Source organism: Oryx dammah, unplaced genomic scaffold (assembly GCF_014754425.2).
Source record: "Oryx dammah isolate SB20612 unplaced genomic scaffold, SCBI_Odam_1.1 HiC_scaffold_11, whole genome shotgun sequence".
Classification (NCBI taxonomy): Eukaryota; Metazoa; Chordata; class Mammalia; order Artiodactyla; family Bovidae; genus Oryx; species Oryx dammah.
The window spans coordinates 34,489,973-34,505,271 of NW_024070195.1; the positions used below are offsets into that span (position 1 = coordinate 34,489,973).

A 15,299-nucleotide genomic window follows, 5' to 3' on the forward strand; every position below is an offset into this window, starting at 1 on the left:
TCTGCTTTCCTACTTTACAGCACTTCTCAACGACCTTTATTCATAAGCAATATGACATACATGTATCTCTTCCTAGTTAAGATGATAAATTCCATGGGAACAAGGTCTTTTGTCTTTTTTGTTTATTGTTCTACTTATCTCCAGAGCCTCAAACAATGCCTAGTTAATAAAAATTCTAAATAAATATGCTATGAATTACAAATACATGTTATTTTTCTAGCACTTCTAGCTAAAGGAGCCAGGTAAGAAGCAAACATAAAAAATTGAAATATTAGAAAAAACCAAAAATTATACGCAGATTACTAGAAATTCTAAGGAACTAACACAAAATATTAGAGAAAATGTTAGTAAGAAAACCAGATAGATACAAGATGGATATATAAAAATCAGTAGTTCTTAATATATTATCCATAATGAGATTAAAACTGTGAGTAATTTATAATAGTGTCAAAAATATAAAACATAAAACACTTTTAGGACAAATTATGTTCCTAGATGGGGATATTCAATATTGCAAAAATATCAGTTCTTCCCAAATTATCTATAAATAAAACATTTTTTCAGTCAAAAACTCTAACGTGTTTTTGAAACTGACAAATTTATTTTTGTTTGTTGTTGTTTAGTCATCAAGTCATGTCTGACTCTTTTAAGACCCCATGGGCTGTAGCCCACCAGGTTCTTCTGTCCACAGGATTTTCCAGGCAAGAATACTGGAGTGGGTTACCATTTCCTTCTCCAGTGGATCTTCCCGACCCAGGGACTGAACTTGCATCTCCTGTGCTGCCAAGAGGATTCTTTAACACTGAGCCAGTAGGTTTTTAGTCAAAAACCCTAATGTGTGTCTTTGTTTTTTGAAATTGACAAAATGATTTTAGTCCTAAAAAAAAAAAAAGGCCTAAAATTAAAAAAAATTTTTTTCTTTTTCCTTTTTTAGTTCAGTTCTTATATTTACTTGCATCAGGTTTTTTAGTTGCAGCACATGGGCTCTTTAGTTGCTGCATGTGGGATCTAGTTCCCTAAGCAGAGACTGAACCCGGGCCCCCTGTACTGGTGGTAGTGGGGGGGGTGGGGGCGGCACACGAAGTCTTTGCCACTGAACCATGCGGAAGTCCCAAGAAATTTCTTGGGAAGAATAACAAAAGGAGATCTATAGCTCTATAAAATATTAAAATGGAATATTAAGCTAAAATTATTCAAACTGAGCACTGGCATGGAAATGGACAAAAGGATCAATGAAGGAGAAATGCAGATTTGATTACACATGGGACTGTCTCAGAGGCTTCTCAAACTCACTGCTGACTAAACTGAAAGCAATACTTGCCCTCTTTACAAGTTCTACCCATTCTCCAAAACTTCCTATGCAAGTGGCAGAGAAATCTACTTGGTTACAATCAGAAACCCAAGAATCACCTTTACATTCTCCCCTCAAACCCAATAATCAATGACTCACCAAACCCAATATCCCTGAAACCCAAAGTGTGGTTGTTTAGTAGATTTCACTACTTACATCTCTCTCACAACTTCTATACCCTTTGCCACAATCCCTAACAGGCTCCCCACAACCACTACTGCCGCAGCAAATTTGTTCTCCAAGTTACAAAAAGCTTCATCTTTTAAAAATCACAAATGTGATGATGTAAGTGCCACTTCAAACTCTTCCATGCCTTCCAATGCTCTTAAGATAAAAATCAAAATCCTTAATTTGGACCAAAATATCTCATTAGTGGGTAAATAGACTTCAGATAGCTTCAGCTGTGTTAGAATACACCTTTGAATATAAAAGTATCTGAGGAAAAAACAGTCATTAAAAAAAGAAGCTGGAACAGACACCTTATTAATAAAATAAGTGTAGCATACTCTTACAGAGAAGGCAATGGCACCCCACTCCAGTATTCTTGCCTGGAGAATCCCAGGGATGGCGGAGCCTGGTAGGCTGCCGTCTATGGGGTCGCACAGAGTCGGACACGACTGAAGCGACTTAGCAGCAGCAGCATACTCTTAACTCCATACAGTTAGGTCCTTGCCTATGTTTCTGGTCTCATTTTATTCCATGTTCGAGGATGTTCGACTGCACTTCTTTCCTTCTATTCCCTTTATAGGAATGTACCTACTTCAGGGTTTTCTCAAGTGCTGGTTCCTCTGAATAGATTTTCCTTCATGAGCCTGCATAAAGCTACATAGAATCCTCTTCCAAACTGGAAAAAGGTCAGATCTTTATACTATTCTCTCAAAACAACCAAATTCTTCAGAGTTTTTATTACAGCTTTAATTAACCATTTATGTGTCTTTCCCTCTACAGTAAGTTTCATGAGGGCAAAGACTATGTCTGTTTTTGTTCATCATTTCATTCCCAAAGCACAGAACTAAATAAATAATAGGTGCTCAAAGTTTTGTTAAATGAGTTAAATATTAATTATTCAATACTATGAAAACATAAGGATGCCTGCTGGAACAACTAGTGAAACTTAGTACAAGATAACCGAATCATCATGATTCAATTGCCTTAGTAATCCCTTCCCTTAGGGTGGAAAAGGAGGCTTTTCAAAATGTGAGATTATATACAATGGGCTGTTTCTTCCTTCCTGTCTTTCTTTTTTGGCCACACTGTGTCGTTTGAGAGATTCTAGTTCCCCAACCAGGGACTGAACCCAGAAGCCGGCAGTGAAAGCACTGAGTTCTAACCACTGGACAGTCAAGGAATTTGCACAATATGCTGTTTCTAATGGATAAACTTGTTAAACTAATGAGTTTAATTAACTTGTCAGTTCAAAACCTCAAGGAAGTACTATGAGAAAGTACAGATTGAGTTCAAATAACTTTCCCCCTCCAGATTACACATTCAAAGTTATATCTTATCTGAAGTCTTATCACCCATTAATAAAATATTTTTCTATTCAGAAATATACAGATCTCAGTTTTCTATTATTTTAAGGCTTTACTCCTTCTAGTGGAAAACAAGAAAGTTCTTCTTCATCTTTTAGTACTTACAAGTGAAGGGACTGTGAAAATCTGAACCGAGAAGTCTGCGATTGAAAACTCTCTGTCGTGGTCATCTGTCACATAATCACTCTGCAAACGCTCATAGTTCTATTAAGAAGGCAAAAAAAGGCAAGGAGTGCCAGCTATCAGTGACAAAGAAGAGGCAAGCACTACTCACCAGAGTAGGTGCGGTGAAGAACTGGACAGACAGAGCAGTCACGGACACTGCTCGCTCGTGATCATCCTCCATAAAATCTCTCTGCAACTGCTGGTAATTCTAAACAACAAGGGGGAGATTCACCTCTAATCCACAATGACCAAATGTTTAAGGATTATAATGAAAAATCAGTGCTGGAGGAGTCAATAAGATGTGCTATGAGAATAACTGGAATGATTTCTACCAACTACCAATATACTAATCTGTAAAAACACTGATGCACTATTCAATCTTCTTGAGCACAATGGCAGTTTATGAGCTCAAATAGGAGTAACAGCTATTAAAATCCTAGGCTGTTATTGAACTCAGGTGGAGCTAAATCACAGTAGCTTTACACTGTCTCTGGTGAAATCAGACTTTCATTACTTCTGGATGCCTATCACAGTCACCTGATGGATCTATCAAAGTACACATGATTGGACCCTATTCTTGGTTAATTCTCTTTAGCAGGTTTGAGAGTGGAAAACACAAACATGTATATTTTGAAAGAGCTCCTCAAATGATTCTTATATGTTTCCTTTGTTAATAATCCCTAATTCAGGTGAATAAAAATAACCAAGCAGTTAGCTTAAGGGAGAAGAACATAACTCAATGATATCAACAACCTAGAGTTCATGATTTTTAAATCACATCCATATACACATGTCGTTTCAACTAAGATTATCTTTTCCTACACAAAATTTAATAGGAATAATATCATAATTCAGAATGGCATAGGTTTAAAGTTTCCATTTATCACTTCATGTCATATACACTGCATAGATGGATATTCATATTATCGTGGCAGGTTATAAACATGAAAAACCTCACTGCTAGACTTTTATTCTATTGATAAAAGCTAAAAAGATAATTTATGAAGTTTCTTAGAATTTAAAATCAACATAACGACACATTACTATTAGCTATTAATTTTACAAATGCTGGATATAATCATGGACTACAGCTATTCCGTATATAGTCTATTTTATTACTCTTCAAAAGTGAGAAACTACTTACCTTTGCAAATCGAACAGCAAACAGTTTCTTGTATTTCAAATCCATAAGCAGACTGCTCATGAACAGCTGATGATACACACTCCTAGCACCTTTTACAAAAAGAGCAGATGTAACATGATGATATACCAAACAAGCCAAAAATTACATTTTCAAAGTTTTCATATGATCAATTGTATTTTTAAGTCTCAAGAGCAAAACTCTACATGTAATCCTTAAAACATGTGAAACCTGTTTCTTTAAAAATCAGTTTTTCTAAATGTATTCTTCCAACAAAACATAAAGGTTATTTGAGTCATGGATCCTCAAATCTGTTTTTTCCCCAAAGAATAAGACTGCATGAGCTAATTCTAAAAACCATAAATATATTTATTAAATATTTCCTCAAGTGAAAAAGAAACTTAAATATCCCAATTACCTATGAAAGTTCCCCTATACCTTACAGTAGTTAAGATACTTACCTTTCCACAATTTGGAATCACTAAGCATCAATCTATCCACTAGAGAAGAATTTTCACCATCTGGCCCTTCTTGTAAACCAACTTGACATAAAATTCGGCGAAGGCCATCTTAAAACAGAAAGAAAAATAGTCAAGAAATAGTTAACTTCAAATATTAAAATACCATATTAGTAAAAATGTTCAAACGGACTTACTATAGAGTTTTTACTTGCTTTTAAAAGGTCAAATTTATTCAGAAAAAGTAAATATATTAACTATTTTATTAACATTTTCACAAAATGGAGAAAAATTCCAAATCTTGCATTATACACCAATTTTTATTCCAGAATACCAAAACACTTGTCTATCAGAATGGCAATGATCTTTTATGCTTAAACAATTTAAACAAAGACTCCAAAAGCCACTGAAGTAAACACAGTTTTCTAAGCATCTATGCTAATTAAACCAGGTATCAGTAAAATTATATATTAGTTAAAAAATTACATATTAGTAAAATTATATATCCTATGATAACAGAAGATAGGTGTAATATGAAATTATGCTACCATTTAAAAGAATACATGCTCCATACTTTATATATACCAGTCCATTTTATTGTTATGAGGCAAAATGTTCTTCATTAAACAAAAATACAAAAATATATACTTATATATACCCACTATATGAGAGGCTTTGGAAGGCAAATTCCTACATATTCTAAATGCTAAACTAAAAAAAAAAAAACCTTCAAATATTAATGTAAGCATTAACAAAACTAGAACTTTAACACCTTCCAGTTTCATATTTTATATTTAAAATCACTGTTTTTAGTCATCTACAATCATGCAAAATAATCTGAAACTTCTTTTAAAATTTAATTATAAGAGCTACCAAACAAATTTTTTAGAAGGCTACAGAGAAAATTTTATATACATATTAAATAATAGATGATAAGGTCTTCAAATTGTTGATGATAAATTTTCTCAAAGAAAATTTTTAGCAGAAAACTGTTTCCATGACACTATTTATTAATTCTGTAGCACAGTACTTGGCATTCAGATAGATACCCAATGGAAAACAGCAAAGTTAAAAAAGGTTAAGAAAACTAATTGGAAAGACATTTAAAAGGCAAGCAAACATGTTCTACTAAATTTCCACACCTCCCAATTTTCACCTGTCAGTTCACAGTTGGCAATACTCTTTCTAATAGCTTCTTAATACAAATGTTTTAGAAATTTTCTTTATAGCAAACATTGTAATATCATCTATTCAAACCACATCCCTTGCCTGCAGAAATGTAGGACAGACAGCTTAGATGTAGTCCTAGTTTATTCTTCAGTGTTACACAACAAACTTGTATTTTTGGCATTGGACATGAAGGCTCTTAATTATTACTAGTACTTTTAAAAGATTATCTAATCTGTAGATTGTGGAAAAACAAAAACTCAAATACACAGTAACTTCAAATTTGCATATTTTCAGGGTTGCAAATTATCAGTAAACACAAATTGTAGAAATCAAAACAAAGATATCCTTTAAACAATTAACCATTTAGGTTCTATTTACAGTAGCGTTTTCTAGCTTGCTTTGTGGAAAAGAATTCCACAGGCTACTCCATTAAAAATAGGTTCTTTTATCAAGTTGGTAAGATTTAGATTCATTAGCATATTAAAATCATTTACAATTGTTTAATCCACTGTTTCCTTTATTTATTTGAAGATAAATATCTTTTATTTATGTATGAAAATACATAAATGTATGCATATGAAAAAGATCCCATAGATCAAAATTTGGGAAATATTTTTTTGTGTATATAAAGATATTCTGAGATGGTATTTTAAAACATGAAACTAAAGCAAAGAAAAAAAAGAAAACCAGAACACCTGATTCCATTTGTTACTTTTCCAAAATAGTTTTGCTAGAGCATATGAACTCATTTTTAAGTCAATTTGTAAAAGGTTTTATGGACCTACCTGAATATCCAATAATACTTCCCAGCCAAGACAAAAGTTTCAAACCAAAATTCTGATGTGCAACAATAGACGAATGCATAACTTGAACTTTGAGTGGCTTTGTCTGTCTACTGGTATTTCTCTTAAAAAGAAATGACAGGATGAAAACAAACTTAAAAAGGCTATTTTATAGAAAATAAGTCAAATTTTTATTTAATATAAATACATTCTCATCATTATAGGTGAGTTATTCATGAATGTGTGTAAGAAAAACACGACTTGGGTTGCTTTATTCAGATTCTAATTTTCTAGAAGGAATCCTAGGATTCTTACAAAAAAGTAAGAAGTTAACAGTTTTAATCTAAATTCTTGGTCTTATGTCTGAAAATGTGCCCCATCAATTACAAATTATTTAAGTGTTAAACTGGCTGTATGTGTTTAAACTAATTTCTTACTGTAATTACACTAATTTGAATAATTTACTTCACTGCACAAATGTGATGTTATCAATACTTAAAAAAAAATTATAGTAAACACACAACACTTTCCAGCTTAACCATTTTTAAGTATGCAGTTCTGTGGTGCAAAGGACACACTGGTGTGCAACTGATTTCCAGAACTCTTCACCTTGCAAAACTGAAACTCTGTACCCACTCTGGTACCTCATACAAACAGAACCATACATTACCTTCTTGTGACTCCTTATTTCACTTAGCATAATGTCCTCAAGGTGCATCTACACTGTAGTGTGTACCAGGATTTTCTTCCTTTTTAAGGCTGGATAAAATTCTATTGTATTTATATAAATTCTGTTTAGCCATTCATACAGTTAAATTGCTCCTTAAGTGTCTATCAGTGGATGAATTGGTAGACACTTTTTGTCAGCTGAATAATGCTGTTATGAACATGAGACTCTGCTTTCAGTTCTTCTGTGTACATAATCAGAAGCAAAACTGTTGCATCACATGGTAATTCTATTTTTAATTTTTAGAGGAAGCACCAAACTGTTTTCCATAGTGGTTGCACCATTTTACGTTCCCACCAGTAGTACACGAGGGTTCCAATTTCTCTATATCTTTGCCAATACCTGTGATTTTCTGTTGTTGTTGTTTATAATAGCCTTCCTAATGCATATGAGGTGCTATCTTACTGTGGTTTTTACTTGCATTCCCCTAATAATTAGTAATATTGAGCATGTTTCCATGTTCTTTGCCAATCTGCATATCTTCTTTGGAGAAATGTATGTAAATCTATCAAAACTTTTCATTTAACATGTTTTCCCCCTTTTTCCTTTTGAATCATCTCTCTACCCATCTCATCCCATCTCCATAAACCACTTTAGCACAGTATACCTTTGCATATTTTATCCACCTATATGTATCATATATGTACACAGTTATAAAGATTTTTATTTGATTTCCAAAAAAAATGGAATATTACCATACAGTTTTGCATCTTTGTGTTAATAGATTTTTTTGGGGGGGTGCTTAATGACTCATCATATACTGTTGTGTGGATTTATTTAAACATTCTCTAGAGAAGGGTATTCATATTCTCTCTGTTTCAATCTTCTATGACTACAGCAAAGGCAGTACTGAACCTCTTTGTACGCACACTAACTGGTGCTTGTATTTTTATGGGGTAAATTTCTAGGAGAGACAACATTTTAATATATGCTACTAGACTGTTTTCCAAATACATGGTAGTAATTAATGCATCTCTGCCTGCAAGGTACTTTATCACTCTAATTTCTCCATCTGTTGGGTATGAAATCTCCCTGTCATTTTGCTAATTACTAGTGAGTTTGAGTCTTTTTTTGCATATACTTATACCATTGAGATTATCTCTGCTGTAGTTGTCTTTCCAAACCCCATGTCCATTTTTCTATTCTGTTGTTTGCTCCCTACCTGATAATCTATGAGTGCTCTGATCATCATAAACATTAAATGTCTATCCTGTGTGTTAGAAATAATTTTTCTAAATTTACTGACATTTTTAATAATATTCTGCTACGCAAATTTTTTATGTAGCCAAAAAATGTATTCTTTTTAACTCCTGGGGTTCTAGTCTTGGTTAAGAAGCTCTCCTCCTCCCTTAGAATTTATCTTTGTCCTAGATTTTCCTCATCCTAGTATCTATTTCTGGACTTTCTATTCTATATTATGAAAACAGTATTGCCATATCTATGCAGACACTACCAGAGACTACGAATACTTATTTTTTAGGGAAAAACTGAAATAATACTATTATAAACAACAAATTAAAGGGAAAAAATGTCATCTCCTTTACCCGGATTCTGTGAAATTACCTGTAAAATTCTATTCTAATTGCTTTATCACTTACACATTATCTTTCTTTTTCCACACACAAACAAAAAAGAACCACAGAAGGTAACTTATATGGATCATGTCCTCTTATTCCTAAAACTTCAGTATATAGTTTTAAGAATGGGAATGTTCTACCACAGTATTGTTTCTAATGCATTATTAAATTGAGTATGTCCAGATAACAAGAATTTTTAAAGTAAGACACAAATTCATTAACAGAACAATATAGTTTACTACATTAAAATTAAAGTTTTTGCTCAAGGAGAGGCATCACAAATAAGATATAAAGTTGTATGTCAGGAAAAGATACTGCAACATAAGATCAGGATTCAGATTATGTAAAGAACCCCTACGAATGAGTAAGAAAAAGACAAATAACTTAATAAAAAAATGGGTAAAGGGTACAAACAAGAAATTTACAGAAAACTTAAATGACCAATACATTAAATATGAAATAAGATACTCAGTGATCAAGGCAGTGCAAATTTAACAGATGAGATGCCATACATACACAGCAGGTTGGCAAAAATTTTTTAATTTGACAATATATAGTTCTGACAAAGCGGTAGAGACGTGGGAACTCTACTTCACTGCTGGCTGGAATGTATATTGGGTAAAACTATTTTGGAGATTAACTTGGCAAAATCTAGTATGGCTGAAAATGCTTATAACTTAACAACTTGACAATTCCATTTCTTGGTATATATACTACAGAAACTTTTGCTTCTGTGCAACAAGAGGACCAAAAAAACGTCCACAGCAGGACTGACAGTCATAGAAAAAATTGGAAATATCCAAATTCTCCATCAACAGGAGAATGTAAAATTATAGTATAGTCATCAATGGAATACTTTACAGATACATATATCAAAACAGATAAATCTAGAAACAACACTGACAGGAAAAGACAAGTCACAACTGATGGTATAGTCATCAATGGAATACTTTATACCATACATGTATCAACACAGATAAATCTAGAAATAACACTGAAATGAAAAGCCAAGTTACAATACAATACATTCAGTATGAATCTTGTTACATAATGTTTAAAGACCTCCAAATCAATGCATATAATATTGATAGGTATTAGCAGATAAAAGTATAAAGGCGTGTGTGGAAATGAAAAATTAACAAAAGTAGTCATCTCTAGTGAAAGAGGAAGGGGAATGGGATTTAGAAGAGACAATACAAGGGCCTCTGTACTATTTTGTTTATTTAAAATAAGCATGAAGAAAATAAGCTATAATGTAGCACACAGGCATTTACTGTGTTATCTCCATATTTTATCTATATATTTAAAATATTTTACAATATATAAAATTATACTTTAAAAGGACATTTACATAAAATGCAGTTACATGGAATAGTTAAAAACAATAAATTCTAACTTTTAAAAATAAATCTAAATGTGGGGAACAGTTTTGTTTTAGATGTATTATACACTAAATGCTATTAGGATATACAGCATACCTTGCTATAAGGTACCAACAACTTCCCTTGAATTCTAATCCTGGTGCTAAAGGCTAATTTAATTCCTAAAAAGGTAACATGAAACCCTATCAAAAGCAAAACAAAAAGCAAAAAACTTTCTAAGACATCTGTGATGAAGAAATAGAAGAGAAAAAAAATATATATGTATTGCATCTAAACATTCATTTTTTATATCAATCTTAAAGCTTAAAAAAAACTAGGTATTGCCATACATTAAAATAAAGAAAGAAAAAAAATAAATTAAAAAAAAAAAAAAAAAAAACTAGGTAAAGCAACAAGCAATGTTAAACTAATGTATCCTTAAACATGATTTTTGGCTGATGTCAGCTTTCATGAAGGCAGAAAAATGTGTTCATAAACACCAAAATGTGGGACTAGTTTTATACTAATAAAAAATACAAATGTAGACATGTTTTTATATTACTTACCACAATTATTGATTTTGCTTGTTCACAATACTGGAATTCTCCATATCGAACAGACCTACGTCCCTGTACATAAAAACATTTGAGATTAACTTGCAAAAATATTTATATTCAGTATTAATAACTTTTGAACCAGTAAACAGTGTTATATGAGCATATAACAACTCTGGTCAATTTTATTTTATTCATTAATTAGAAAGTAAAGTATTTTCCTTCAAAGCAATCCTAACATTTTCAAGCCATCAGTAAGCATATACCTTTGAACAACACTACATTTGTTCTTCTGTGTAGAATGAAGGCAATTTATGTTTTCACCTAAACTTTCTGACAATAGCCTACAGTTATAGCCAATATATATTTGGGACAATATTCATATGAAATTTAAAAAAATAACCTAGACAAACAATTTTAACTTAATTTTCTAGGATACCATACCTGTATTAAAAGTGTAATTATGCAACATCAATGTAATGAAATTACTTACATCTCGATCTACTGTAGTTGCAAAGCCAATGGCTTCTTTTTGTGTACAGTTAACAGCTTTTTGAAGAGTATAAATAACTTGTTCATAGGTATGAACCTCATCATTAAACAGCATGCAATAGTAGGTGTCACTCTTCTCACTGTGGGATAAAACATTAATTATACATCATCTATTTGCATATCACCCTGCTCCGGGATGATTTATTAAGAGAACACTTTGTCCTGGGATTCTCTAGTATCTCAGACGGTAAAGAATCTGCCTACAATGCAGATTGAAACCCAGGGTTCAATCTCTGGGTTGGGAAGATTCCCTGGAGAAGGGCATGGCAACCCAATCCATTACTCTTGCCTGGAGAATTCCATGGACAGAGGAGGCTAGAGGGCTACAGTCTGTGGGGTCACAAAGAGTTGGACCTGACTGAGCACCTAACATTTTCACTTCAGACACTTTGTCCTAGGGAATGTGCTAGGTACTAGGCACATATCTGTAATGAAGTCATCTGTGGTCCCCACATTCTACGATGTTATCAAGCTGGTGCGAAAGATACATACATATAACCTGTGTGAACTGGCTTTTATCAAGAACAGGATGCCAGAGTGGGATAAAACCAGTCTGGGAGTTCAGGGAACTGCCAAAGAAGTAACTTGAGAGCTGAAGTCAGAACTGGCTATCAGTGGTACTCACTGGGAGGAATTCTCAGCCCTCCATAGATGACCAGTTGGCAATGTCTGGAGACATTTTTGGTCATCATGACTGGGATAGGAGTGCTACTAATGTCCAGTGGGTAAAAGCCAATGATGCTGCTAAAAATTCTACAATGCACAAGTCATGCCCATAATATCTGGCCCCCAAAGTCAACAGGCCAAGGCTGAGAAACTATGGGCTAGGAAAAAGTGAAAGCAAAGACCTGAGGAGGTAAAGGTAAACTGGGCGGTGGAGCACTGGGAGGAAGGAGGAGGTCAGTCTGGAGAGAGGCAGAAATCTTAAAGACCTTGAAATAGATTTGGACTTTTCCATCCTAAGAGTAATCCAGGATTTGAAATGGTGAAATAAGAGCTATAGTTAGATTTGCCTTAAAATTCACTGTGGCTACAGTGTGGAGAATGAACTGAGGGAGACAAGAGTGGTTATGGCAGTCTGGTTAAGGATGAAATTAATGTAATTTGGACTACCAAAGTAGTAATGCAGATGAACAAAAGTAGAACAACTTGATACAGGGGGAACCTGCTGGACCCGAAATCTAAGTGGATATATGGGTGATTCAAGTTTCTGGGTAGATGAAACATCATTTACTAAGATGAGAAAACATTACAAGAGAAGTAAGTTAGATTGTTTTCCCTTCTATGCTGGTGGTCCCAAGCTAAAATGGAACAGAAAAATAAAAACACAACTTTTCTATTCTCTAGGGTCTCAATTTGGATTTTAGATTTAGATCTTAGTTGGTTCCCAACTCAAAATACATGAAGATAAAGTTATGAGGTTAACTAAGTCATTTTCAACATTTCCAAAAAGAAATGTTAACATTTCATTAAGAAACAGAAACCATAACCTGATTATTTGGAACACTGTTGAGAAAGCAAAAAAGATACAGCACCAACGTCCTTTAAACTCTTACTTGTATTTAACCTTGAGTATGAGTATGATTCCAACAAGCTTGGTTAGAATTAAAAGTAAAAGAGAAGGCTGCTCAAGGCAAGCACATTCATGCAAAAAAGTTAAGTCCTTAGCCGTAATACAGCTATAGCAGAATCCAGCTCTCTGGTTGCAAATTTACAATCTCCTCAATAATTTAAGAACAAATGGTTATTAAAAAAAAAGTTAGATGTACACCAAAAGAAGCACAAAGTACAGAATAAACTTTAAAAAAATTCAGAAACAAAATGGTTAAAACTGAATTTGTGCATTTAGTCAAACCAAAAAACTCACTTCACTTAGGTCACAGTGCTCATTCCCTAATCAAATCTGACAGATGAAACAAAAAGAATTCTTGAGTTAACAGCTTTAACACAAAAAGAAGAGAAAAATGCCCATGCTTGCAACCAGTGGTACAGCTTTGATGTGGCTACAATATGGCTATAAATCAGCTAAAGCAACCAACAGGGAAAAACCTCTATTAATTAAACAGCTCACATATATTTTAAAACTATAAAATCAAGGTTATTATTTTGTTGAAAACTAATAATTAAAAAAGATTATGTTCAATCCTAGCTATATTAATTTGAGGAATTAGAATCAAAACGGTTAAAACTGAGTGTAAGCAAATACCAAGAATAAATGGGTTGTACTTACATCATCTCTAAATCTGGTGGCAATTCACTTTCTTTTTCCCAGGTTAGTATCTCTACTGCATATCGAAACATAATAGCAAAAATGTTATAAGTTCTTGCTATCACATCTTCTGATAAATGGACAAGAGGATCCTGAAAGAAGAAGAAAAAAGCAACCATGTTAACCGCACATTAATGCTCATTTTTTCCATTCTGCCTTCCTCCTCAAAATACTACTGTAAAAGGCTTACTGATCCTCCAGCGTCAATTTCTCTTCAATTTGATCCTATATGTTATATCTCAGCAAATCAAACTTCTAAAACATTTTGTCCACAATAATCCCTATTACTGAATCTTCCGAATCAAAATATTCCAAGGCTCTCCAATGCCTAATTGGAGAAGGAAATGGCAACCCACTTCAGTGATCTTGCCTGGAGAATCCCAGGGATGGGGGAGCCTGGTGGGCTGCTGTCTCTGGGGTTGCACAGAGTTGGACACGACTGAAGCGACTTAGCAGCAGCAGCCAATGCCTAATAAATCTAAAAATTTTGGAATGGCATTATGGGATCTTAAAATTTAAGCATGTTTACAGCTTCATATCTCTAATCTCCAATTTCCAGGACAAACAAAGAAAAGTTATCTTAGGACAGACAAGCAATATTTAGTTTTACAGGTATAAAGGAAAGCCTGATTTTGAGGATTCTAAAGGGGAGAAGTCAACAAGATCAGAAAACTGCTCCCTGATGGAGTTAAGAATCACTCACTTTCAGTGAGACAAGTTGTGTATGCATGTAACACGGAACTTTACACATTAGACTTAACAGTGAATAAGTCACTAAATTTCGAGGCTAATGTAAAAAAGTACTACTATAAACATACACTAAATTTATCATGGTATCTTTCAGTCAGGCTGGAAAAATGTTTTACACAATCTTTAATCTTAATATTTTATCTTATGCTTAGATTTAAGATAAACATGTTATTCAGCTTAATGGCTAAAAGCATTATATTCATCTCTCAATAAGAAAATCAATATATTCCAACCTGATGGAATGGGAACCAGCACATTCTTGCAAATATACATAAGGATACATAAACATTTATGTACATCCTCACCAAGGACCAGCTTAATGGAACTGATATAAATCAATGGAGGAGAAGAATAACAAGAATGAAGAAAAAAGGACAGATTCCTAAAGAAGACGGGTGCAGGGCTTAAAGAATGTAAGAAAAAGTAAAGTAAGAAGAAGGTTTTCCAAAGTCTACCTGTGCTTTATACGTTCCATCAAAAAAAATTTTTTTTATACTGCTACCAGGTTTGCTACCATTTCTTATAGAGACTTTAGAAGTTAACATGGTAAAATCACCTATTATAAAGAAGGTACTGGAACTGGAACCTTTTGGAGATTCACAGAAGAGTGGCTAGTAATCATAAAATGAACCTCACACAGAAATAAAATAAAAAGTAGAACCAAAACTCAGTTTTCTAGGTTATAGTATCTCACTATATAGTCATTCCATTTCTTACAATTATGTCCCATAATACAAGGCATTTTAGAGGACTGAAGAATTATGATAAACAGGATTTGTAAGAATTAAATGGTGTTGAGATAGAAACAACTGCCACCTCTTGAGAATCCAAGCCAGTAGCGTTCAAACTCTGCTCTACATCTCAGGGCCTGGCAGAGATGTTTCTTATTTGAAATACACATCTGTTTAAA

The 15,299-nt window shown here is 33.4% G+C and overlaps 1 protein-coding gene across 7 annotated transcripts in view; it reads right to left on the reverse strand.

Moving 5' to 3' along the window:
• UBR2 (ubiquitin protein ligase E3 component n-recognin 2) overlaps window positions 1-15,299 on the reverse strand; it is a 102,573-nt gene that overhangs the window by 50,218 nt on the left and 37,056 nt on the right. For 5 of the 7 annotated variants that reach the window (XR_005722730.1, XM_040249679.1, XM_040249676.1 and 2 more), the window contains exons 5-11: window positions 13,601-13,731; window positions 11,312-11,450; window positions 10,831-10,893; window positions 6,603-6,723; window positions 4,651-4,758; window positions 4,193-4,281; window positions 2,989-3,087 (exon numbers count right to left, since the gene is read on the reverse strand). Coding sequence is in view for 6 of the 7 variants with exons in the window: in XM_040249679.1 (XP_040105613.1) it covers window positions 2,989-3,087; window positions 4,193-4,281; window positions 4,651-4,758; window positions 6,603-6,723; window positions 10,831-10,893; window positions 11,312-11,450; window positions 13,601-13,731 (750 nt within the window). In the remaining variant the exon portion in view is untranslated. Of the gene's footprint in view, window positions 1-2,988; window positions 3,088-3,157; window positions 3,257-4,192; window positions 4,282-4,650; window positions 4,759-6,602; window positions 6,724-10,830; window positions 10,894-11,311; window positions 11,451-13,600; window positions 13,732-15,299 lie in introns of all 7 variants that reach the window. The other 2 variants (XM_040249678.1, XM_040249675.1) reach the window with 1 other exon arrangement.